At 44.3% G+C, this 26,483-nt stretch overlaps 2 protein-coding genes across 3 annotated transcripts in view; both read right to left on the minus strand.

The window, feature by feature from the left end:
- LOC121316622 (leucine-rich PPR motif-containing protein, mitochondrial-like) overlaps positions 1-26,483 on the minus strand; it is an 83,024-nt gene that overhangs the window by 12,734 nt on the left and 43,807 nt on the right. The window contains 7 exon segments of the mRNA XM_041251664.1: positions 1,380-1,446; positions 5,751-5,875; positions 9,720-9,862; positions 10,247-10,337; positions 10,700-10,768; positions 25,349-25,455; positions 25,843-25,967. Coding sequence (XP_041107598.1) covers positions 1,380-1,446; positions 5,751-5,875; positions 9,720-9,862; positions 10,247-10,337; positions 10,700-10,768; positions 25,349-25,455; positions 25,843-25,967 — 727 coding nt within the window.
- LOC121316674 (leucine-rich PPR motif-containing protein, mitochondrial-like) lies at positions 354-7,292 on the minus strand. Of its 2 annotated transcripts, none has more exons than XM_041251721.1 (3): positions 7,084-7,292; positions 5,751-5,877; positions 354-1,446 (listed from the first exon to the last, which is right to left on the minus strand). In XM_041251721.1, exons 1-3 carry the CDS (start codon positions 7,187-7,189, stop codon positions 1,275-1,277), a joined length of 405 nt encoding a protein of 134 aa, XP_041107655.1. In that variant the 5' UTR covers positions 7,190-7,292; the 3' UTR covers positions 354-1,274. The 2 variants fall into 2 exon arrangements, with proteins under 2 accessions (XP_041107655.1, XP_041107656.1); XM_041251722.1 differs by having other exon boundaries at positions 355-1,446; positions 7,159-7,292.

Here is a 26,483-nt window from a genome sequence, read left to right on the forward strand (position 1 = left end):
AAAGGCATGTCATATGCAGACAGGCTAAAAGAATTGAATCTGTTCAGTCTTGAACAAAGAAGACTATGTGGCGACCTAATTCAAGCATTCAAAATTCTAAAAGGTATTGACAGTGTCGACCCAAGGGACTTTTTCAGCCTGAAAAAAGAAACAAGGACCAGGGGTCACAAATGGAGTTTAGAAAAAGGGGCATTCAGAACAGAAAATAGGAGACACTTTTTTACACAGAGAATTGTGAGGGTCTGGAATCAACTCCCCAGTAATGTTGTTGAAGCTGACACCCTGGGATCCTTCAAGAAGCTGCTTGATAAGATTTTGGGAGCAATAAGCTACTAACAACCAAACGAGCAAGATGGGCCGAATGGCCTCCTCTCGTTTGTAAACTTTCTTATGTTCTTATGTTCTTATGTACAGTCATTTCATGCACATTCCTATTGAAGCCAGTATAATAAATGCATGTACAGTCATTTCATGCACATTCCTATTGAAGCCAGTATAATAAATGCATGTACAGTCATTTCATGCACATTCCTATTGAAGCCAGTATAATAAATGCATGTAGTCATTTCATGCACATTCCTATTGAAGCCAGTATAATAAATGCATGTAGTCATTTCATGCACATTCCTATTGAAGCCAGTATAATAAATGCATGTACAGTCATTTCATGCACATTCCTATTGAAGCCAGTATAATAAATGCATGTACAGTCATTTCATGCACATTCCTATTGAAGCCAGTATAATAAATGCATGTACAGTCATTTCATGCACATTCCTATTGAAGCCAGTATTATAAATGCATGTACAGTCATTTCATGCACATTCCTATTGAAGCCAGTATAATAAATGCATATACAGTCATTTCATGCACATTCCTACTGAAGCCAATATAATAAATGCATGTATAGTCATTTCATGCACATTCCTACTGAAGCCAATATAATAAATGCATGTACAGTCATTTCATGCACATTCCTACTGAAGCCAATATAATAAATGCATGTATAGTCATTTCATGCACATTCCTACTGAAGCCAATATAATAAATGCATGTACAGTCATTTCATGCACATTCCTACTGAAGCCAGTATTATAAATGCATGTACAGTCATTTCATGCACATTCCTATTGAAGCCAGTATTATAAATGCATGTACAGTCATTTCATGCACATTCCTATTGAAGCCAGTATTATAAATGCATGTACAGTAATTTCATGTCTCAGCTCCCACAAAGGCTCTTGATAAGCAGGCAATTTGCTAAATGGACTCCTTTATAGGAGGATGCGAATGGCACAGCAGTGAGAGAATCCGGAGAGGCAGTAATGTGACGCTGAGGGCACACAGCCAGACATAACTTTCAGATTGTCCCGCCTCACTTGGGTGATGAGGAGGAGGCTGCTGGCCGTGTCGCTCAGAGTGAAGCCTGAGATTCGGCTCCTGGCTCTGAAAGAAGCAGACAGTTCCAAAGGAATTACTGATATGCATCCGATACGATAATAAACGGGTGAGCAGCAAGGTGAAATTAGAGGAGAAAAAAACAACAGAGACCATCAACTAGCACACACACACACACACACACACACACACACACACACACACACACACTATATATATATATATATATATATATATATATATATATATATATATATATAATATAGATAGAGTGGGAGGGAAGGGAAGAAGGGTCTGTGTGTCTCAGTCACAGCTTTATCACCCTCCCTCTTCGGACAGAGGCGAGACAGCTTTTGTATTCCTCTGTCAAACAGTTTCTTATTACTTCCCTTTTTGTTTTTTTTTTATTCAGACGGGATTGACAAGACAGGCAAAAGGAGCTACACAGAGAACAAGGAAGAGATTTGGAATAGAAGTGCTGGCTCTTGCGATTGGGAAAGAACAAAGAGAAATCTGTTAAATATATGCGTGCGTGCGTGTGTGCGCGCGAGTGGGTGCGTGCGTGCCTTCGTGCGCGCGTGTGTGTGGTGTGTGCGTGCGAGAGGAGGTTTACCACTGTGTGTCACGTTGGATGTAAAATCACTACATGTGGTCTTTGCAACTACAGTATCAGGCACTCTTTTGAAAGAGCAGGAGAAGTTTACGGTACAGGGCTGGAATTCTAAATGGAAATGTCTGGCAGCTGGTACCAAAGAAATCTATACATTTATTAACTTTTAAAACCACTAAGGTTATTTCACTTAACCCAGCTATACTCAAGAGAGAGAAGGCTGGGAAACACATCCCTTGGAAGGACACTAGTGTCGGTGGTTTGGGTCTGGCAAGAGAGCTGCGTGTACGGAGCTCTGGTGGTTTCAACAACCAGTACTAAAATGAAAATGCAACAGCTGTGTGTCTGGGCTCCAGGTTCAGCTGTCTGTCTGGGCTCCAGGTTCAGCTGTCTGTCTGGGCTCCAGGTTCAGCTGTCTGTCTGGGCTCCAGGTTCACAAATATCAAGCTCCTTGTACTGTAAAGCAAATACAGTGAGAGCAGGCCAATGGATTCCTCCTGGTCCCTCCACTCAATCCTCTTAATCACCACATAAGCACCCTATTGCTCAGTTCGGATGTTACTTTTGCCCATCTGTCCAAATCTCTTAAGTCACCAGTTCGGAAATGAGACTGCATTACACACAACATGGGAATTATTACTTCTTCTCCTACTCCTCGTTCTTTGCATCTCTGTAGTGATTAAAACGGTGTACCCCATGTTATAGCAGTAATCTCTGATTCCAACAACAACAAAAACACTGTGCCAACCAGCGGGTCAAGACTGGATTAAAAAGTTAGGCAAATAAAGGAGCTGCGAGTTGAATAGAAAGGAATCAAGGAGGGATGGTTTATAACTGGGATTAGCTGACAAAGAGAACTGGTGTGCAGAGAGTGTCTTTATTCAGGGGGCCGTGGATATGATCCCTGGCAGGACTTTATATAATCGGTGCAGACAGGACGAGCACATCTTGGAGAGAAAGAACTGCTACTCTGAGAAACAAATGGATTTCTATAACTTAAAGACTACCCTATTGGACTGTATTAGTCATACTTAAATAAAAAACATGGGCACAGATTTACAAGTTAGACCTGTGTGCAGCTCTGCAGTGTTGAGTGCAGTTCTCTCTTCTAGACCTGTGTGCAGCTCTGCAGTGCTCAGTGCAGTTCTCTCTTCTAGACCTGTGTGCAGCTCTGCAGTACTCAGTGCAGTTCTCTCTTCTAGACCTGGGTGCAGCTCTGCAGTGCTGAGTGCAGTTCTCTCTTCTAGACCTGTGTGCAGCTCTGCAGTGCTCAGTGCAGTTCTCTCTTCTAGACCTGTGTGCAGCTCTGCAGTGTTGAGTGCAGTTCTCTCTTCTAGACCTGTGTGCAGCTCTGCAGTGCTCAGTGCAGTTCTCTCTTCTAGACCTGTGTGCAGCTCTGCAGTGCTCAGTGCAGTTCTCTCTTCTAGACCTGTGTGCAGCTCTGCAGTGCTCAGTGCAGTTCTCTCTTCTAGACCTGTGTGCAGCTCTGCAGTGCTCAGTGCAGTTCTCTCTTCTAGACCTGTGTGCAGCTCTGCAGTGCTCAGTGCAGTTCTCTCTTCTAGACCTGTGTGCAGCTCTGCAGTGCTCAGTGCAGTTCTCTCTTCTAGACCTGGGTGCAGCTCTGCAGTGCTCAGTGCAGTTCTCTCTTCTAGACCTGCGTGCAGCTCTGCAGTGCTCAGTGCAGTTCTCTCTTCTAGACCTGTGTGCAGCTCTGCAGTGCTCAGTGCAGTTCTCTCTTCTAGACCTGCGTGCAGCTCTGCAGTGCTCAGTGCAGTTCTCTCTTCTAGACCTGCGTGCAGCTCTGCAGTGCTCAGTGCAGTTCTCTCTTCTAGACCTGGGTGCAGCTCTGCAGTGCTCAGTGCAGTTCTCTGTTCTACACCTGGGTGCAGCTCTGCAGTGTTGAGTGCAGTTCTCTCTTCTAGACCTGCGTGCAGCTCTGCAGTGCTCAGTGCAGTTCTCTCTTCTAGACCTGCGTGCAGCTCTGCAGTGTTGAGTGCAGTTCTCTCTTCTAGACCTGTGTGCAGCTCTGCAGTGTTGAGTGCAGTTCTCTCTTCTAGACCTGGGTGCAGCTCTGCAGTGCTCAGTGCAGTTCTCTCTTCTAGACCTGTGTGCAGCTCTGCAGTGCTCAGTGCAGTTCTCTCTTCTAGACCTGTGTGCAGCTCTGCAGTGCTGAGTGCAGTTCTCTCTTCTAGACCTGTGTGCAGCTCTGCAGTGCTCAGTGCAGTTCTCTCTTCTAGACCTGTGTGCAGCTCTGCAGTGCTCAGTGCAGTTCTCTCTTCTAGACCTGGGTGCAGCTCTGCAGTGTTGAGTGCAGTTCTCTCTTCTAGACCTGCGTGCAGCTCTGCAGTGCTCAGTGCAGTTCTCTCTTCTAGACCTGTGTGCAGCTCTGCAGTGCTCAGTGCAGTTCTCTCTTCTAGACCTGTGTGCAGCTCTGCAGTGCTCAGTGCAGTTCTCTCTTCTAGACCTGGGTGCAGCTCTGCAGTGCTCAGTGCAGTTCTCTCTTCTAGACCTGTGTGCAGCTCTGCAGTGCTCAGTGCAGTTCTCTCTTCTAGACCTGTGTGCAGCTCTGCAGTGTTGAGTGCAGTTCTCTCTTCTAGACCTGTGTGCAGCTCTGCAGTGCTCAGTGCAGTTCTCTCTTCTAGACCTGTGTGCAGCTCTGCAGTGCTCAGTGCAGTTCTCTCTTCTAGACCTGTGTGCAGCTCTGCAGTGCTCAGTGCAGTTCTCTCTTCTAGACCTGGGTGCAGCTCTGCAGTGCTCAGTGCAGTTCTCTGTTCTAACCTGCTGCAGCTCTGCAGTGTTGAGTGCAGTTCTCTCTTCTAGACCTGCGTGCAGCTCTGCAGTGCAGTGCAGTTCTCTCTTCTAGACCTGCTGCAGCTCTGCAGTGTTGAGTGCAGTTCTCTTTCTAGACCTGTGTGCAGCTCTGCAGTGTTGAGTGCAGTTCTCTTTCTAGACCTGGGTGCAGCTCTGCAGTGTTGAGTGCAGTTCTCTCTTCTAGACCTGTGTGCAGCTCTGCAGTGCTCAGTGCAGTTCTCTCTTCTAGACCTGTGTGCAGCTCTGCAGTGTTGAGTGCAGTTCTCTCTTCTAGACCTGTGTGCAGCTCTGCAGTGTTGAGTGCAGTTCTCTCTTCTAGACCTGTGTGCAGCTCTGCAGTGCTCAGTGCAGTTCTCTCTTCTAGACCTGTGTGCAGCTCTGCAGTGCTCAGTGCAGTTCTCTCTTCTAGACCTGTGTGCAGCTCTGCAGTGCTCAGTGCAGTTCTCTCTTCTAGACCTGTGTGCAGCTCTGCAGTGTTGAGTGCAGTTCTCTCTTCTAGACCTGGGTGCAGCTCTGCAGTGCTCAGTGCAGTTCTCTCTTCTAGACCTGTGTGCAGCTCTGCAGTGCTAGTGCAGTTCTCTCTTCTAGACCTGGGTGCAGCTCTGCAGTGCTCAGTGCAGTTCTCTCTTCTAGACCTGTGTGCAGCTCTGCAGTGCTCAGTGCAGTTCTCTCTTCTAGACCTGTGTGCAGCTCTGCAGTGCTCAGTGCAGTTCTCTCTTCTAGACCTGCAAGCTCTGCAGTGTTGAGTGCAGTTCTCTCTTCTAGACCTGTGTGCAGCTCTGCAGTGCTCAGTGCAGTTCTCTCTTCTAGACCTGGGTGCAGAAGGTAAATGTGATCCATGTCAAAGCTCTTGCTTAGGAGCCCTTCAGGGGTCAGTCAGTGTGTTACCTATAGCTGCTGAGCCAGTAAAGGATTTATTCAGTCAACGCACATGTCTTTAACCTTCATGGCATCCTCCAGGTTGCCTTCGGCCAGCAGAGACTTGATAAGGCTGTTGTAGGCAGCAGAGTGGAGAGCAAGGTCTTTGCTCTCAGCGTCAGACAGGATCCTGTACGCCTCTGGAACGACCAAAAACAAACCCATACAATGAATACACAAGCCATTCGGACCCAGCGCAACATGCACTATTGAAATACTATTTTATTAAGCGATTCGGACCCAGCGCAACATGTACTATTGAAATACTATTTTACTAAGCGATTCGGACCCAGCGCAACATGTACTATTGAAATACTATTTTATTAAGCGATTCGGACCCAGCGCAACATGTACTATTGAAATACTATTTTATTAAGCCATTCGGACCCAGCGCAACATGTACTACTATTGAAATACTATTTTATTAAGCCATTCGGACCCAGCGCAACATGTACTATTGAAATACTATTTTATTAAGCGATTCGGACCCAGCGCAACATGTACTATTGAAATACTATTTTATTAAGCCATTCGGACCCAGCGCAACATGTACTATTGAAATACTATTTTATTAAGCCATTCGGACCCAGCGCAACATGTACTATTGAAATACTATTTTATTAAGCGATTCGGACCCAGCGCAACATGTACTATTGAAATACTATTTTATTAAGCGATTCGGACCCAGCGCAACATGTACTATTGAAATACTATTTTATTAAGCCATTCGGACCCAGCGCAACATGTACTATTGAAATACTATTTTATTAAGCCATTCGGACCCAGCGCAACATGTACTATTGAAATACTATTTTATTAAGCCATTCGGACCCAGCGCAACATGTACTATTGAAATACTATTTTATTAAGCCATTCGGACCCAGCGCAACATGTACTATTGAAATACTATTTTATTAAGCCATTCGGACCCAGCGCAACATGTACTATTGAAATACTATTTTATTAAGCCATTCGGACCCAGCGCAACATGTACTATTGAAATACTATTTTATTAAGCAATGTTTCCAGAGTTTTCTCCCGACGTCCTATTATTATTTAAAAGAGAATTAACCCGTTTCCCAGGGATGTTTTTCCCTTGTTAACAGCGATTGGGCGACTGAACCCCTGTTTATATTTGGTAAGAATTGTATTGATCTGCATGTATCCACGACACCAGGGTCAACACCACGCCTCCTCTTTGAGAGATGTCAAAAGGGTCTCTAATGCTCACATATTAGTCAGGGCCTTGGTTTAATGTAGAGGAAAGAAGCATTGCTCTACTCGAGTTTTATAACAGCCTCATACCAGGTGCTGTCTCTCAGACATCCTACTGTGAAACAGCACACCTTCAATAACTTTACAGGTACGTGTTGTCAGAAAAGCGCCAGGGAGAACTAAAAACAATCCAGGTAAGCAGTGACCTCCGCTCATGTTCTTCTTGCAGAGGGCCATGATGCGGTGCTAGTAGTCGACGGGCGAGTCGGCAGGGAGGGAGGCTTTTCCCTTTGTCTTCTCCATCTCTACAGCCTCCTGAAACCATGCCTGCAAGGTCATCATCGCTACACAGAGAAGGGGAGTTGGTTTTACTTTTAAACAGAACTCTGGTTTGCACATGCTTCCTGCACTGTGTATCTCAAGTCTGTCCAATCGCACTTGTTTGGTTGCACTGTGGGTGCTGGACACTTGGGCTGTATGCAACCAGCATTGCCAGCATTACTCATTATAACAATGGCAGAAACTGCAAGGAATAAAGTGAAAAACAGGTTGTACTGCAATATTAAAGTTTGTTCAGGGTGTGCGTGCAATTACATGATAAGTACTGGTGGAATAAGTGTGTAATTGCAATGGTATTACATCAGGTAATATGATTATGTTCACAAGGTCATTTGTATGTAAGGACACACAGGGCAAGAACCACTGACAGCTAGCCAGATACTACAATGTAATCGCATGTTTATTCATGTCCTGTAATCCAAAGTGCAACCCGAATTGTCTAGGTGTCCCGTTTCAGAATGCTTTAAGGGTTTATTTGTGGACCTGTGACCCAAACAGAAAGGTGCATTATTATTGGGGTTATGATTATGATTAGGGGTAATCGTGAAATTCACCTCTTTTAGGGACCAATGCATATATGGACAAGTACGTAGCGAAAAAAAAAAAAAAGAAACCTTGTTTAAATGAACTACTGCACAACGCAAGAGACGCAAAGTACGCATCTTCCTTCTGTAGACAGCCCTTTTTATTCCGTCGCCGTCCTGTGTGCATTGCACTTAACCAAAAAAACAAACTTACAAAAAAAATCCACAAATAACATTTACAAAAAAATTCTCCAAAGCAGCTAACGTTCTTGTTTACTATGCAAATGACAATGAAGTTTTAAAATCAGCCTATCAGTGCGTCTTTACTGTTTTTCTGTGACCTGTACTGTGCAGTAGGGGGTGGGACAAAGTTGGTGCTGCATTTTCATTTAGGTTGCTAAAATCTAGTTCTCAGCATTGGAGATAAAATAGTAGAAATGGACGATAGAAAAAGCAAAGCATATTTCGGCTGATAATAGTATCAAGATATTTCCCAAAGAAACTGTACATGCAGATTGAGGTAATTTTTTTGCATATCTTAATGTGTCTTTAGAGAAAATATGATCGATCGTTTTAGCTTCAGAATCACACATTAAACAAAAGGCTACTACAGAGGCTGCTGAACAGAACGTAAAATGATGTAAATGGTATATCTACACTGGGCTGACGGTTTGGACCCGAGACTGTTGCTGCACTCGGTACTGTAAATTACAAGCAAGCACTATACATTAAAATAAAATTACCGGTACATTTTAGTAATCACATTAAAGAAATGAAAAACGCGATGTTAACAAGCTACAGGTTAAATCTGAGTCAGTGATAATCAGATTCGATGTTTTTGTTTTTTTGTTTGTCCAGTCTGTAACTTTGTTTAAAAAGTCATAGCCTTCAATAAAAAAGTACCTACTTTGGCTGTCGTACTGTCCATTTTACCCTTCGTTTCATTGGAGCACACAAGGTCATGTGACATGTACCACCAGTGCGCTGACTAGATAGGATTGCTTGAGTTGTCAGGGGTGTTACACAGAGCATTGTTTGAGGGTACGTCGCCCCGGAAATCACTCAAGCATTACCAATGAAAAACATTGATCCCTCTAAACGTGTTTTAAGAACATAAGAAAGTTTACAAATGAGAGGGGGCCATTCGGCACATCTTGCTAGTTTGGTTGTTAGTAGCTTATTGATCCCGGAATCTCAGGGATCCTAGGGTGTCAGCTTCAACAACATTACTGGGGAGTTGATTCCAGACCCTCACAATTCTTTGTGTTTTACCAGGATGATGTGTGAGAAACCGCTGTTTTATTAAAGCACAGAACAAAGCTATCTTGTTATGGAGTAAAAAATCGGATTGTCCGACAGATATGTGTGTGTGTGTGTGTGTAAGTTGTTTGACTATGGCAGAAAGTCGGTCAGATTCACTCTTTTGTTGGCCGCTGTCTGCAGGAGACGACAGACATACGGTGCCAGTTGTGTGTAGAATTAGTGAGGAAGACTGATGAGGACCAAGTGATCTCACAAAACTGGCTTACCAAGGATACAGCCAGAGTAGGAACGATGTCAGACATAACATGGAGAGGGAAATGACTTGTAACACTAAAAGACCAGAGCACAAGACAGCAAGGTCTCAACTCACTGCAGACTAAAACTAAGGTCTACTTGATCCTTTACACGTTTCATTCATTCTAGCAGTATCTGACACCTGCTCTCATCGGTATACTGCCCCCACGTTACTCCACACTCTAATTTAGATCAGGGCCAGGAAACAACATGGTATGCCATAACCTCAGCAGTGGTACTACAAGCTTTTAATACTTTACAAAGGCAGAGCTGGTTTAACTGAATTGTGGAGGGGCTTTGCCAAGGGTGTGGTCGACTTGTCTGAATGCCCTGCCAGTACACTGTACCTCGGGCACCTCGAAGGGCACCTCCTGCCCGTTGCTCTTCAGAATATCAGCCAGCAGCCTCAGGGTCCACTCCCGCGGGATGATGTTCTCCTCCTGCATCTTCATCCAGGTGGCTTCAGCCTTCCTCCAGTCATTGTTCTCCTCTAAATGAGGAGGAAACCAATGCAAATCAGTTCAAAGGGCTAAAGCTTCATCTCCAAAATACTGCTAATACCAATGCTATAAAAGCACCACATCTTACTGACATGGATTCAAGCAGTCTATTTTGCATATTTTGTAAACACTAAGTGAATGCAAAGTTGTTAGATACTGTATTATACATCAAAAGGTAAGCTAACAAACAGACCCATTTTAAACAAATCTGACTTCTTTCAGCATCCTTGCAGCATATGCAGTACAACACTCGCTAACTAGCACTGTGTGATTAAAGGAGGGGGGATTTGGAAATTACAACATCTGGTCCCCAGGTGGCACTGCATGCTATTCAGCTGTCATGCACACAGTTTAAAAGGAGTTCCCCCACTTACTGCAGAGTCTGATGAGATAGTAGTACATCTCGTCCCGATCACACTCAAACAGCTTCCGAGTCATCTCCACCATGCTCTCCAAAGTCTGTACCTGCAGAAACAACAAGGTGACCCTCTGCACTCTCACATGCCTCTCCATTAGGCAGCATTCACTGCTCTGCACACTTCCCTACAGAACACAGCTCCTCACAGACCACAGCGATCCTGCTGTCAAACATGGCATGGGAGTCTACAGTCTCTCGCTGGAGTCTGTCAGATGCAATGAAGGAGCACATCATGGGCTAGTAAAACTACGTTCTGCAAAATATTGACTGTGTATATTGTAAATTAGCTGGACTTTATCATTCTTAACTATTCACACAATGGGTGTTGCAACACCTATGTAAGGGCTCTGTACTATTTGCATGTCCTCTTACTAGCTCATGGTACTGTTGGGTGGTATGGTGCTCCTACCTGGTTGGCAGCAATGCACTTCTCAGAAAACCACTGCAGCCGCCCAGGACGAGACCTCAGCCCAGGAGTCTGCAGAGATACACAAGAGAGACACACGGAGAAGGGTTACTGACAGAAAGCTCCACTGTGCAAGCAATGAAGACTACAGAGTTTACTACAGGCAGCTCCACTGTGCAAGCAATGAAGACTATAGAGTTTACTACAGACAGCTCCACTGTGCAAGCAATGAAGACTATAGAGTTTACTACAGACAGCTCCACTGTGCAAGCAATGAAGACTATAGAGTTTACTACAGACAGCTCCACTGTGCAAGCAATGAAGACTATAGAGGTTACTACAGACAGCTCCACTGTGCAAGCAATGAAGACTATAGAGTTTACTACAGACAGCTCCACTGTGCAAGCAATGAAGACTATAGAGTTTACTACAGACAGCTCCACTGTGCAAGCAATGAAGACTATAGAGGTTACTACAGGCAGCTCCACTGTGCAAGCAATGAAGACTATAGAGTTTACTACAGACAGCTCCACTGTGCAAGCAATGAAGACTATAGAGTTTACTACAGGCAGCTCCACTGTGCAAGCAATGAAGACTATAGAGGTTACTACAGACAGCTCCACTGTGCAAGCAATGAAGACTATAGAGGTTACTACAGGCAGCTCCACTGTGCAAGCAATGAAGACTATAGAGTTTACTACAGACAGCTCCACTGTGCAAGCAATGAAGACTATAGAGGTTACTACAGGCAGCTCCACTGTGCAAGCAATGAAGACTATAGAGTTTACTACAGACAGCTCCACTGTGCAAGCAATGAAGACTATAGAGGTTACTACAGACAGCTCCACTGTGCAAGCAATGAAGACTATAGAGTTTACTACAGACAGCTCCACTGTGCAAGCAATGAAGACTATAGAGTTTACTACAGACAGCTCCACTGTGCAAGCAATGAAGACTATAGAGTTTACTACAGACAGCTCCACTGTGCAAGCAATGAAGACTATAGAGTTTACTACAGAAAGCTCCACTGTGCAAGCAATGAAGACTATAGAGTTTACTACAGACAGCTCCACTGTGCAAGCAATGAAGACTATAGAGTTTACTACAGAAAGCTCCACTGTGCAAGCAATGAAGACTATAGAGTTTACTACAGGCAGCTCCACTGTGCAAGCAATGAAGACTATAGAGTTTACTACAGACAGCTCCACTGTGCAAGCAATGAAGACTATAGAGTTTACTACAGACAGCTCCACTGTGCAAGCAATGAAGACTATAGAGGTTACTACAGACAGCTCCACTGTGCAAGCAATGAAGACTATAGAGTTTACTACAGACAGCTCCACTGTGCAAGCAATGAAGACTATAGAGGTTACTACAGGAAGCTTCACTGTGTCAGCAATCCACACAAGCCCAAGCTGCTGTTCCTTCACTTGCCATGGTAAATCAGCTCGATCAATACCAATGACCCTCATCCGATTTCTGTGGAGAGCTTGATCCTAACACTCATATAAATGTATTGTTGAAGCGCTACTTGCTACCAATGAGGGAATTCTTGTATGGAGTTGGCATTATGCAATTAAGCTCTGCAATTGCAAAGGCATTGGAAAGAGCAACAGCCATTAAGACCTGCATGTGGAAAGCAGGCTCTTTAAGTGTATTTGTGGGCAGTAAAGCATCCTGTTCTGAGGACTTGTTGAATTCACTGCCGCAGTGCAGAAATCACATTAAATACCATCTCAGGAACCCTCTGCAGCCCCAGCGTTGAGGGCTTTTAAAAACATGCATCATATTTCATCCTCACTGAAGGTCAAAAGCTGTTCTTAGTTAGCTGGCCAGCATTTCATTCTCTATTGCAGCACTTAAGGATAACAAAAAAAAAAGATAATTAGCCCAGCAGATATGAGTAAGGTTAGTTTATAATAAAAATCTGCTTCGAACTCTCTCTTTTATATAGCTACATGCCTGCCGCACCACTTTGGAAATGAGATCAAACATGAACTCTCCTGTTCACTCTTAATTCTGAGCACATCATTTGTACAGCACAAGACAAGTTTGAATAAAGGGCTTCGCCGCACAGTAAAACAATGTGATATCTGCAGTTTAGGGCCAAGTTATTAAGACTATGGTCCTATTATAAAGCAAAGTGCAAAAGTAAACAATTCCTGTAGAAAACAATGTCCTAACTTGTTTCATCACAATTACGTTCCTGCCGTGCAATTCTGATGAGCACAGCAAATAAAAACAAATCAAACACTGTTCAGGTTTCAATTGCATTTAACCCATTTCCTGGGACAAGTTTCAATACTGCCTGCGAGTCGCATGTCGCTGATCCAGCCTGGTGGCAAATCCCAGGAGCAGCAGCAGGGTGCCTTGATGAGCACGTCACTGTGCAGCAGGGATCACAGCCGCTAAGCCCATATTCCACACTCTTATTTGCGTAGTGAGATAGCTGTCAATCCTCAAAAGAACATCTAGGTCAGATTAAGTAAATCTCCAGGCTGGTGTGGGATTACTGTACTGCTCCCTCCGAGCACAGTGCTGGAGGAAGCCGGGGGAAAGCAGCCCCATCAATACTCTCAACTGGCACCTTCATCGCTAGAGGCTGTACTTTTCAGTTCAAATAGATCTATATTTTTTGTAATTATCATATATATATATATATATATATATATATATATACATATATATACACACACACACTTTTTTTTTTTTTTTTTTTTTTAAATCAGACATTTATATTATTTGGATTTTCTAATATCACTACATGGGTTAGTATTAATAAACAGGTGTTTCCATTGGTCAAGTGTAATCATTCCCATGGTTACTAAGCTGCTTCATCATTTCATTAATGCAGCATTTTGGATATTGAAGTTTATGGCTCCTTCTGTCTGTGTGAGTTCAGTGCCAGCTGGTCCAGCACAGGTATAGTGGCCTACACAGGAGGCGGTGTTGCTGCTTCAGAGGTGTTTGAACTGAAGCACTGCACATACACTCAAGTGAAACTGAACTGTGAAGGAGGGTTGCTGCCCAGCTACAACTGCATGTTTAGCAGTATGACTGCATGGTTTAGGGTACGCTTCCATGGTCTTGGTTAGAGCTGCGCTGTTGTTTTGTAATAAACGACTGCCTATCTGTGCTGCAATGGTCTGAACTTTATATAAAGCAATATAGCCTTTCCCAAGCTAGTAACAGCACTAGTTAGTTGGCCTGATGAATTGCCCCCAATAAATCCTGTGCCCCCAGCAGCTCGGAGCTGCAATGACAGAGGCTCATAAAGAGGACGTAGGAACTACTGTCAATGAGAGAACTGATCGTATTGCAATCAGACCAGCAGGGACACCAGCACACCGTCAATGAGAGAACCGATCCTACTGCAATCAGACCAGCACACAGTCAATGAGAGAACCGATCCTACTGTAATCAGACCAGCAGGGACACCAGCACACCGTCAATGAGAGAACCGATCCTACTGCAATCAGACCAGCAGGGACACCAGCACACCGTCAATGAGAGAACCGATCCTACTGCAATCAGACCAGCACACAGTCAATGAGAGAACCGATCCTACTGTAATCAGACCAGCAGGGACACCAGCACACCGTCAATGAGAGAACCGATACTACTGCAATCAGACCAGCACACCGTCAATGAGAGAACCGATCCTACTGCAATCAGACCAGCAGGGACACCAGCACACCGTCAATGAGAGAACCGATCCTACTGCAATCAGACCAGCACACCGTCAATGAGAGAACCGATCCTACTGTTATCAGACCAGCAGGGACACCAGCACGCAGTCAATGAGAGAACCGATCCTACTGCAATCAGACCAGCACACCGTCAATGAGAGAACCGATCCCACTGTTATCAGACCAGCAGGGACACCAGCACACCGTCAATGAGAGAACCGAACCTACTGCAATCAGACCAGCACACCGTCAATGAGAGAACCGATCCTACTGCAATCAGACCAGCAGGGACACCAGCACACCGTCAATGAGAGAACCGATCCTACTGCAATCAGACCAGCACACCGTCAATGAGAGAACCGATCCTACTGTTATCAGACCAGCAGGGACACCAGCACGCAGTCAATGAGAGAACCGATCCTACTGCAATCAGACCAGCACACCGTCAATGAGAGAACCGATCCTACTGCAATCAGACCAGCAGGGACACCAGCACACCGTCAATGAGAGAACCGATCCTACTGCAATCAGACCAGCAGGGACACCAGCACACTGTCAATGACAGAACCGATCCTACTGCAATCAGACCAGCAGGGACACCAGCACGCCGTCAATGAGAGAACCGATCCTACTGCAATCAGACCAGCAGGGACACCAGCACACCGTCAATGAGAGAACCGATCCTACTGCAATCAGACCAGCACACCGTCAATGAGAGAACCGATCCTACTGCAATCAGACCAGCAGGGACACCAGCACACAGTCAATGAGAGAAACGATCCTACTGCAATCAGACCAGCACACCGTCAATGAGAGAACCGATCCTACTGCAATCAGACCAGCAGGGACACCAGCACACCGTCAATGAGAGAACCGATCCTACTGCAATCAGACCAGCACACCGTCAATGAGAGAACCGATCCTACTGTTATCAGACCAGCAGGGACACAAGCACACAGTCAATGAGAGAACCGATCCTACTGCAATCAGACCAGCAGGGACACCAGCACACCGTCAATGACAGAACCGATCCTACTTTAATCAGACCAGCAGGGACACCAGCACACCGTCAATGAGAGAACTGATCCTACTGCAATCAGACCAGCACACAGTCAATGAGAGAACTGATCCTACTGCAATCAGACCAGCAGGGACATCAGCAAACCGTCAATGAGAGAACCGATCCTATTGTAATCACACCAAAACACCGTCAATGAGAGAACCAATCCTACTGTAATCAGACCAGCAGAGACACCAGCATACAGTCAATGAGAGGACCGATCCTACTGCAATCAGACCAGCAGGGACACCAGCATACAGTCAATGAGAGGACTGATCCTACTGCAATCAGACCAGCAGGGACATCAGCAAACCGTCAATGAGAGAACCGATCCTATTGTAATCACACCAAAACACCGTCAATGAGAGAACCGATCCCACTGTTATCAGACCAGCAGGGACACAAGCACACAGTCAATGAGAGAACTGATCCTACTGCAATCAGACCAGCAGGGACACCAGCACACCGTCAATGAGAGAACTGATCCTACTGTAATCAGACCAGCACACTGTCAATGAGAGAACTGATCTTATTGTAATCAGACCAGCACACCGTCAATGAGAGAACTGGTCCTACTGTAATCAGACCAGCAGGGACACCAGCACACAGTCAATGAGAGAACCGATCCTACTGCAATCAGACCAGCACACCGTCAATGAGAGAACCGATCCTACTGCAATCAGACCAGCAGGGACACCAGCACACCGTCAATGAGAGAACCGATCCTACTGCAATCAGACCAGCACACCGTCAATGAGAGAACTGATCCTACTGCAATCAGACCAGCACACAGTCAATGAGAGAACTGATCCTACTGCAATCAGACCAGCAGGGACATCAGCAAACCGTCAATGAGAGAACCGATCCTATTGTAATCACACCAAAACACCGTCAATGAGAGAACCAATCCTACCGTAATCAGACCAGCAGAGACACCAGCATACAGTCAATGAGAGGACCGATCCTACTGCAATCAGACCAGCAGGGACATCAGCAAACCGTCAATGAGAGAACCGATCCTATTGTAATCACACCAAAACACCGTCAATGAGAGAACCGATCCCACTGTTATCAGACCAGCAGGGACACCAGCACACCGTCAATGAGAGAACCGATCCTACTGCAATCAGACCAGCAGGGACACCAGCACACCGTCAATGAGAGAACTGATCCTACTGTAATCAGACCAGCAGGGACACCAGCACACTGTCAATGAGAGAACTGATCCTACTGCAATCAGACCAGCACACTGTCAATGAGAGAACTGATCTTATTGTAATCAGACCAGCACACCGTCAATGAGAGAACCGATCCTACTGTAATCAGACCAGCAGGGACACCAGCACACAGTCAATGAGAGAACCGATCCTACTGCAATCAGACCAGCACACAGTCAATGAGAGAACCGATCCTACTGTAATCAGACCAGCAGGGACACCAGCACACCGTCAATGAGAGAACCGATCCTACTGCAATCAGACCAGCACACCGTCAATGAGAGAACCGATCCTACTGTAATCAGACCAGCAGGGACACCAGCACACCGTCAATGAGAGAACCGATCCTACTGCAATCAGACCAGCAGGGACACCAGCACACCGTCAATGAGAGAACTGATCCTACTGCAATCAGACCAGCACACCGTCAATGAGAGAACCGATCCTACTGCAATCAGACCAGCAGGGACACCAGCACACAGACAACAAGAGAACCGATCCTACTGAACAGGACTCCAAGCTGGAATGCATAAAAAAAAAAACAGGGCTTGAGCGATCTGAGGTGCTGACTGCAAATTCACCATTTTAGCGTTTACTTAAGCCAACGCAGTCTCCATCCGAAAACCAAAAGCCTGTGATATGGGATATCAGATCTGAGTGCAATTTAAAAAAAAGTTTGCCTGGAGTGTTTATTTAACACTGCAAATATGAAGGCAGTATCTCAAAATGGATATACAAGGTGTTGAAAGGAGGCAGTGCAGATTTAACTGTTGCGGAAGTTTAATTAAACTACAGTAGAAACCGTGGTTTCATTGCATTTAGTTTTATATGCAAGATAAAGAACAGATCCTGGTGAGCACTGGTATGTAACATCTAGGGAGAGAGAGAAAGTTTCCTACAAAAGCAACAACAGATTTGATTGTAGGACCATTTTGATTTAAATCAGTAAGTGCTGCAATACAGAATCAAACGCTGCCCGGCTAAAGAACATCTTTTGACCTCCTTGGTTCAAACATGATGCAAGTTTTAAAAACCCTCAATGCTTTCACTGAACCAGAGTGCTTTCTGAATTAAAGTTGTTTTTTTCAAATCAAACAATTAACAGTTTGAGTGGGTTTCAAGCCCACAGAAAGCCACTTACATTTTTGAAGTATTAAAGAATACATGAAATGCATGTGCTCTCCTGGCATCCTCTTGTGTGTGTTGTTGATCAAACACGCGGCTACAGTAGGCTGTTGTCCAGCACTCACATGGTCTGCTCAACACACAAGCTTAATCATTTATTTATTTTTATTTTTTTTTTAAGTGTTGTGCAGTAGTGGTGTGCGTCTTGCATTCATCAGCAATTAATGATTAAAAGCCCAAACGAACTGTGCACTATCACAAGTGTTGCGGTATTACAATTGGACAATATGCACATGTGACGGGTAATGTTGTGTATTACACTGCCGTTACTGATTCTGTCCCGGTCGGTGAGATGAGAGGGTTAAAAGCTCTATAACCACGAATGCAGAAGAGCCCGGTTCTCTTGCATTGTGGTTAAGACTGTCTAACCCCAACCCAAACCCAAACCCAAACCCCTATCTTGTACGGTGACTTCTACAAGCTGATAGCCTGACTTTGCCCCAGGCCTCACCTCCTTTTCTGTTTTTATATACGGAGGTCAGTCCTCAAGTAAGAGCATTTAGAAGCACAGCCTATTTGCTGGAATAAAAAAAAAAGTTTTCCCTTCGCAATATGCAAAACCTTGTCCTTAAAAGGAGGTAGCTTATCTTGTAAACTATGCACACTAAGCCAGATCCAGAGAATTATTCTAGTCCAGTGCATATTAAAAGCAGTAAATCACTTTGTTACATATCGAATATAACACTACCATTTCTTATCCGCAGGAGCAAGTCGTTTCATTTGATGATTTTTCTAATGAGGCTTTGTATAATAACGAAAGCAATCTGGAAAGAGCATGGCTGTAATCCTCAGCCCTGAAACTGCAGATTAACTTCATCAAAAGCTACCCAAGTTCAGGAAAGCTGATGACTGCAATGTGCAGCCACAAGCCTACTTCGTGTCCAGTGGGCTTGCGTGCCCTCTGTGCAGAACATGCTGCAGATCTATGAGATGGAAAACCAAGGTCCTCTTGTAAGCGACTCTGCAGATCTATGAGATGGAAAACCAAGGTCCTCTTGTAAGCGACTCTGCAGATCTATGAGTTGTTGATGCTTAGTTCACTGCTTTGGATAAAAGAGTCTGCTAAATGACTAATTAATAACAATAATAAAAACAATATTATTAATCATCTATTGCTTTGATTCCAAACAATCAAGGGGGGGGGGGGTCTATTAAAGCAAAACACTTTCATAGAAATTGATACAAGAATTAAAAATAATAAAAATAAAGTGAATTTAGGATTGCAGCACTCCAAATGAAGCTGGCTATAGGAACAATCACACAAGGGTCCTTTAAAATCTTTTTATTCATTAACATACATGTATTATTTGTAACCACACACAAAATGTGTAAAACATATGACAGCATTAAGCATGCACATCCTGCTTTGAATAGGGGAATGGAAAGCTAAACTTGAATTGAATATTGACATGAATATATTTGACAATGGTGTAGGAGTGAACAAAGGTTAAAGAAATACAGTGAGCATAACTAGGAAAAACCTCAACCCTAAATATAGCTAAAAACATACGTGTGCTCGTAATAAAATATATACCGCGTGCTCGTAATAAAATATATACCGCGTGCTCATAATAAAATATATACCGCGTGCTTGTAATATGTATATAAGAACATAAGAACATAAGAACATAAGAAAGTTTACAAACGAGAGGAGGCCATTCGGCCCATCTTGCTCGTTTGGTTGTTAGTAGCTTATTGATCCCAAAATCTCATCAAGCAGCTTCTTGAAGGATCCCAGGGTGTCAGCTTCAACAACATTACTGGGGAGTTGATTCCAGACCCTCACAATTCTCTGTGTAAAAAAGTGTCTCCTATTTTCTGTTCTGAATGCCCCTTTTTCTAAACTCCATTTGTGACCCCTGGTCCTTGTTTCTTTTTTCAGGCTGAAAAAGTCCCTTGGGTTGACACTGTCAATACCTTTTAGAATTTTGAATGCTTGAATTAGGTCGCCACGTAGTCTTCTTTGTTCAAGACTGAACAGATTCAATTTTTTTAGCCTGTCTGCATATGACATGCCTTTTAAGCCCGGAATAATTCTGGTCGCTCTTCTTTGCACTCTTTCTAGAGCAGCAATATCTTTTTTATAGCGAGGTGACCAGAACTGAACACAATATTCAAGATGAGGTCTTACTAGTGCATTGTACAGTTTTAACATTACTTCCCTTGATTTAAATTCAACACTTTTCACAATGTATCCGAGCATCTTGTTAGCCTTTTTTATAGCTTCCCCACATTGTCTAGATGAAGACATTTCTGAGTCAACAAAAACTCCTAGGTCTTTTTCATAGATTCCTTCTCCAATTTCAATATCTCCCATATGATATTTATAATGTACATTTTTATTTCCTGCGTGCAGTACCTTACACTTTTCTCCATTAAATGTCATTTGCCATGTGTCTGCCCAGTTCTGAATCTTGTCTAGATCATTTTGAATGACCTTTGCTGCTGCAACAGTGTTTGCCACTCCTCCTACTTTTGTGTCGTCTGCAAATTTAACAAGTTTGCTTACTATACCAGAATCTAAATGATTAATGTAGATTAGGAATAGCAGAGGACCTAATACTGATCGCTGTGGTACACCGCTGGTTACCTGGTATATAACCTGCTGGTTATATATATATATACACACATCCGACTGGCGATCACCAGGTCCATTAAAATCGGTCAGTTATTGTTTAAATTGCGGCTTGCACAATGAAAGTCATGCCAATCAATAATGGATTGACTGTTGCACGTCTACCGAACCCACACAACAAAACCAACTCAGGCTAGTATGTAGAAATTCTAGTTTTATTCCCCACCATAAAGCATACACTTTAGAAGCAGAGTGATATATTTCTTTAAAAAGCACAATGGAAATAGATTAGAGTGTGTAAAGTGAGGTCAGTTTAACCATTGTCTGTAGAGTATCTGCTAGAGATCACACCACTCCTTAGTATAAAATTATATTTATAAGCCCGAAACTTATAGATCCTGATTGAAAGAAATCCGTAGATACACCACCGAGTACTTCCTGTGAACCCTGTATCGGTAGTGGAGAGGCATAGGAGGCTGTGTGGTCCAGTGGTTAAAGAAACAGGCTTGTAACCATGAGATCCCCGGTTCAAATCCCAGCTCAGCCACTGACTCACCGTGTGACCCTGAGTGAGTCACTTAACCTCCTTGTGCTACGATGTTGTAAGTGACTCTGCAGCTGATGCATAGTTCACACACTCTAGCCTTGTATCTTGTAAAGCACTTTGTAATGGTGGTCCACTATGAAAGGCACTATATAATATTATTATTATTATTATGTAATTTCTGCACAGAGAGAAGCTGTGTAATGGTATTAATGGACTGATTAATTGTAGCTGAAGTTCGATACATCATTCATTGAACATCGAAAAAAAGAGCAGCAGCTAAAATCTGGGAGATCTGTGATGCCGGGGGATAAAACAGCTTAGAAAAACCTAATCCCAGCAGGAGAGAGAGAGAGGAGAGAGAACAGAATTCTTCACTCAGGGGCGTGCAGTGAGACAGGGCTGCAGTCTGAGCCCAACACTGTTCAACATCCACATCAACGAGTTGGCCACAATGTTGGAGCAGTCTGCAGCCCCTGGCCTCTCTCTACATGACACTGAAATGAAACTCCTGCTCTACGCAGATGACCTGGTTCCGTTGTCCCCACAGGGCAGGGTCTGCACCACAGCCTGGCACTGCTACAGCAGTACTGTCACATGAACAAGACCAGAGTCATGGTATTCCAGAAGAAAGCCAGATCTCTGGGAAACAGGTACCACTTTACACCTTACTGCAGACAAGTGCCAGGACTCATTCCAGTATTTCAGCAGTTTCTAAGCCTTATTTTTCATTACATTTCGGTTTGAATCCGACCTGCAGTTTGGGGTTTAAGGTCTGCCAGCTGTTGACATCTGGACCTCCTTGAGCAGTAAATAAAACGAGAGATAGGACATGTAGGGTGGGAAAGAGAGGAAAGAAGAGGGAGGTACATTTACAAAGAGAAAAGAAAAAATAAGAAACTTGAGATGGAATTACATATGGTAGAAATGACTGCATTTGTTTGCATACAGGTAAGAGTTATAGCCTACTGTCCCATTTCGAAAATAAATAAAAGCATGTCAGATTCTGATATGCTCAGTAACTTCTGCTAAAGACATCCTTAGAAAGTTGTCACAATTGGAAATGTAAAAGTGTAAAAGTACTGTCACCAGGGATACGCATCCACAAGGGCTTAATATATAAATAAACCAATAAATACACAAATAAACAACAAACTAGATTACTACAAAACAGCCACTCAGGTGCTGCAGCCACTGTGGGCAGCCATACTGAATCTGCCAGGTTTTAAACTGCTCTGTCCATTCCACGTCGGTATTGATTTGCCTCTGCCATCCAACGCAGCCAGAGCATCCAACGCAGCCAGCGCATCCAACCCAGCCAGCGCATCCAACCCAGCCAGAGCATCCAACCCAGCCAGAGCATCCAACCCAGCCAGCGCATCCAACCCAGCCAGAGCATCCAACCCAGCCAGCGCATCCAACGCAGCCAGAGCATCCAACCCAGCCAGCGCATCCAACGCATCCAACCCAGCCAGCGCATCCAACCCAGCCAGCGCATCCAACCCAGCCAGAGCATCCAACCCAGCCAGCGCATCCAACCCAGCCAGCGCATCCAACCCAGCCAGCGCATCCAACGCAGCCAGAGCATCCAACGCATCCAACGCAGCCAGAGCATCCAACCCAGCCAGCGCATCCAACCCAGCCAGCGCATCCAACCCAGCCAGCGCATCCAACCCAGCCAGAGCATCCAACGCAGCCAGAGCATCCAACGCAGCCAGAGCATCCAACGCAGCCAGAGCATCCAACACAGCCCTGCACATGACAGGCAAGCAGCTGCTCCACACTAAATCATAGCAATCTCATAAAGTAGCACTGGACTCCATGGTAAATCAAAAACACAGTGAACAGGCCAGTGGAGAAAAAATAACAACTCTGAATGACATACAAACCTACCAGGAAACCCACTCAACAAGCACCATGCCATTTTCAGACCTACCAACCTACCAGGAAACCCACGTGAGAAACACCATGCCATTTTCAGACCTACAAACCTACCCAGGAAACCCACGCGAGAAACACCATGCCATTTTCAGACCTACCAACCTACCAGGAAACCCACGTGAGAAACACCATGCCATTTTCAGACCTACAAACCTACCCAGGAAACCCACGCGAGAAACACCATGCCATTTTCAGACCTACAAACCTACCCAGGAAACCCACGCGACAAACACCATGCCATTTTCAGACCTACAAACCTACCCAGGAATCCCACGCGACAAACACCATGCCATTTTCAGACCTACAAACCTACCCAGGAAACCCACGCGACAAACACCATGCCATTTTCAGACCTATAAACCTACCCAGGAAACCCACGCGACAAACACCATGCCATTTTCAGACCTACAAACCTACCCAGGAAACCCACGCGACAAACACCATGCCATTTTCAGACCTACAAACCTACCCAGGAATCCCACGCGACAAACACCATGCCATTTTCAGACCTACAAACCTACCCAGGAAACCCACGCGACAAACACCATGCCATTTTCAGACCTACAAACCTACCCAGGAAACCCACGCGACAAACACCATGCCATTTTCAGACCTACAAACCTACCCAGGAATCCCACGCGACAAACACCATGCCATTTTCAGACCTACAAACCTACCCAGGAAACCCACGCGACAAACACCATGCCATTTTCTGTTCGGGTCCCAGCCTGATTAACACACACAGCTGGTGGGTTTATTATACAGGACGCCATTTATTATTTAGGAAAAAAATATATAATAATTAAGCCAGACAACAAGCTTATGCTGGTGAACACCGCCAGGAGCTAGATGATAAAAAATCTAGTGACCTGTTGGGTTATTCAGCAATCATCATTATAAAGCACTGAACTGAATATACAGCTGGTGAACTGCCAAGAAAACAAAGGACTTTCAAAGGTTTCATGTGTTCAGCAAACCTCTCTGTACAGATAGCAACAGCAAAGTAAATGGGACATGTTACACTTTGAAAAGTACTGCTGTTTTTACAGCCCTAGGATGTGGGCTGTAAAAACAGCAGTCCTTTTCAAAGTGTAACATGTCCCATTTACTTTGCTGTTGTAGAGAGCTAACTGGTTCAAGGAAGTGTGATGCTGCAAAGCATAAGCAGAATAGCTTAAATGCTGAATCTGTTCAGTCTTGAACAAAGAAGACTACGTGGCGACCTAATTCAAGCATTCAAAATTCTAAAAGGTATTGACAGTGTCCACCCAAGGGACTTTTTCAGCCTGAAAAAAGAAACAAGGACAAGGGGTCACAAATGGAGATTAGATAAAGGGGCATTCAGAACAGAAAATAGGAGGCACTTTTTTACACAGAGAATTGTGAGGGTCTGGAATCAACTCCCCAGTAATGTTGTTGAAGCTGACACCCTGGGATCCTTCAAGAAGCTGCTTGATGAGATTCTGGGATCAATAAGCTACTAACAACCAAACGAGCAAGATGGGCCGAATGGCCTCCTCTCGTTTGTAAACTTTCTTATGTTCTTATGTACAGTATTCCAGAGGCTTGCTTTCTTTGTTTTTTCTTAATCAGTGCTTAACCACCTTGCGGAAGGTCCCATGTCGGTTTGCCTTTCACCACACTCTCGTTGAATGCACAGGCACCTGGTGGCTTATTTATTTCCCTATATTCTAAATGGTAATGCTATTGAGAGCCTGTGACTGAGCTATAAGCAGTGTTCACTGTTCACAAATCCTCAGTTCCTTCAAACTTGTGTATAAGGTGGATGCTCCCAATTTAAATCTAAAGCAAAACCTTTAAATCATACAAGATGTGGTTCTATTTTTGCCACCGAATTCAGTCCCCTAACCTAAGCTGTTTAGGATATTAAAGACAGGACCGGCAAGTTTAATGCAGCACAATAGCAGACAGTGCTCTTTTATTATTACTCCTCGTCACTATGCCTTGCAAATAATCAGAGTCCCGAGTAGCAGAGAATTAAATTCCCCCGTCTTTCTAAAGCACAGCAACAGTGTTCTAAGCAGAAGAGGATTAGCAACTTCACACTCAGGAATACTGGTGAATTTAATTCCACCCCATCCCCTCCCTCTTCTCCACAATCCCCAGATTTAATATGCAAATAATATCTCTGTCCCAACAGCCGCTTAACCTGAACGCACTGCGGAGAACAGAAATTCAATAAGGAGCGAAATCACGCTCTGACAATTAATTACATGTTGGAAGAATGAAGATGCACTTTGCACAAGCAGCGGTGTGGTATTAGCTCGCTGCTGCGCCTTCTTCCCCGTTTGACTGCTGTACAGTCTGAACAGCATTAGTTAGGATTTAGTTTAAATCTAATCTAAAGTTGAAATTATTACAGCAATCCAATTAAGGATTTAAATAGCTGTGTGCATAGGGCACAACAGAAGAAATCCCACCTCAATGATTTTGCGAGCCTCCTTGTATTTGCCCGTGTGCATGAAGGCAAAGAAGAGGTCGTACAGCATTGTCATCCTACCCCGCTCCTGGCTAACGAAATCCATCGCTGTGAAACTGAGAGAGTGAGAGAACTTGAAAAATACATATATTTTGTCAAGCGGTTCCTCGCGGTTGTTCTGTATCTGTAAGATTGCTTGCAAATTTACAAAACAACTTGTATCATTCATTTAAAGCAGGATCATTTGGTGGCTGTACTTACTACATCTAGATCCATGTGTACAATATACACACGTATCATGTTCACCTTATGATAAACAACAACTGACATTCTTAAAATTCTACACTAAATTAATCCACAAAGTGAATTAAATCGTCCTATTGTAGCCAGTACAGGAAGCAATAAAATGGCTAGGTCTTGCCTCTTCACCCTCTGCTTTCTTGCCTGCCCTGGTACCCAGACCCTTGATGAAGTGACTCAACAGTTTCCTCTGACCTTTCTGCAGGAGTTCAGTCTCGCCCATCTCCACCAGCTTACACAGGACGTCGTGGAGGCGAGGCATCTGGCTGTACTTCCTTTGGCAGTCCATGGAAGCCTCCAGCGCAGTGGGCAGGTCCCCCCTGAAGACAGAGACAGATGGGTCACAACAAGGTACTAGACCAGGGCTGGCCAACCCTGCTCCTGGAGGGCCGCAGGGTCTTCGTTCCACCTGAGTTGTCAATTACTTAATTGACCAATTATTTTCTTCTTTGCTCAACATTAAAAGGGTTGGCCAACCATGTACTTTATTCTGCTACCCCTGATCCTAACACATTCTCACTAAAACAAGCAATGTATATAATTTGTACACAATTATGAATCAACTACTTAAATAACTGCAATTTGGAGTTTTCGGGGAGGGGTTATAAATAAAAAAGGTACAGTACAGCACTTCAGAAAACAAGCTGCTGCTGGCAAATCTGGGTACTATTGCAGAGTGAAGGAGGCCACAGACGCGGAGGGTAAAAACCCAAACTTCTTTTGAAAAGCTGAGACATGGAAATGGAACCTTGTGGATGACGAACCAGTATGAGAAGAGAAGGCCTACTTATAATTATTGGATTTGTTTTTTCAAGGGGTCCTGAGTGGCTCATCCA

The sequence above is a fragment of the Polyodon spathula genome, chromosome 6, assembly GCF_017654505.1.
Source record: "Polyodon spathula isolate WHYD16114869_AA chromosome 6, ASM1765450v1, whole genome shotgun sequence".
Taxonomy (NCBI): Eukaryota; Metazoa; Chordata; class Actinopteri; order Acipenseriformes; family Polyodontidae; genus Polyodon; species Polyodon spathula.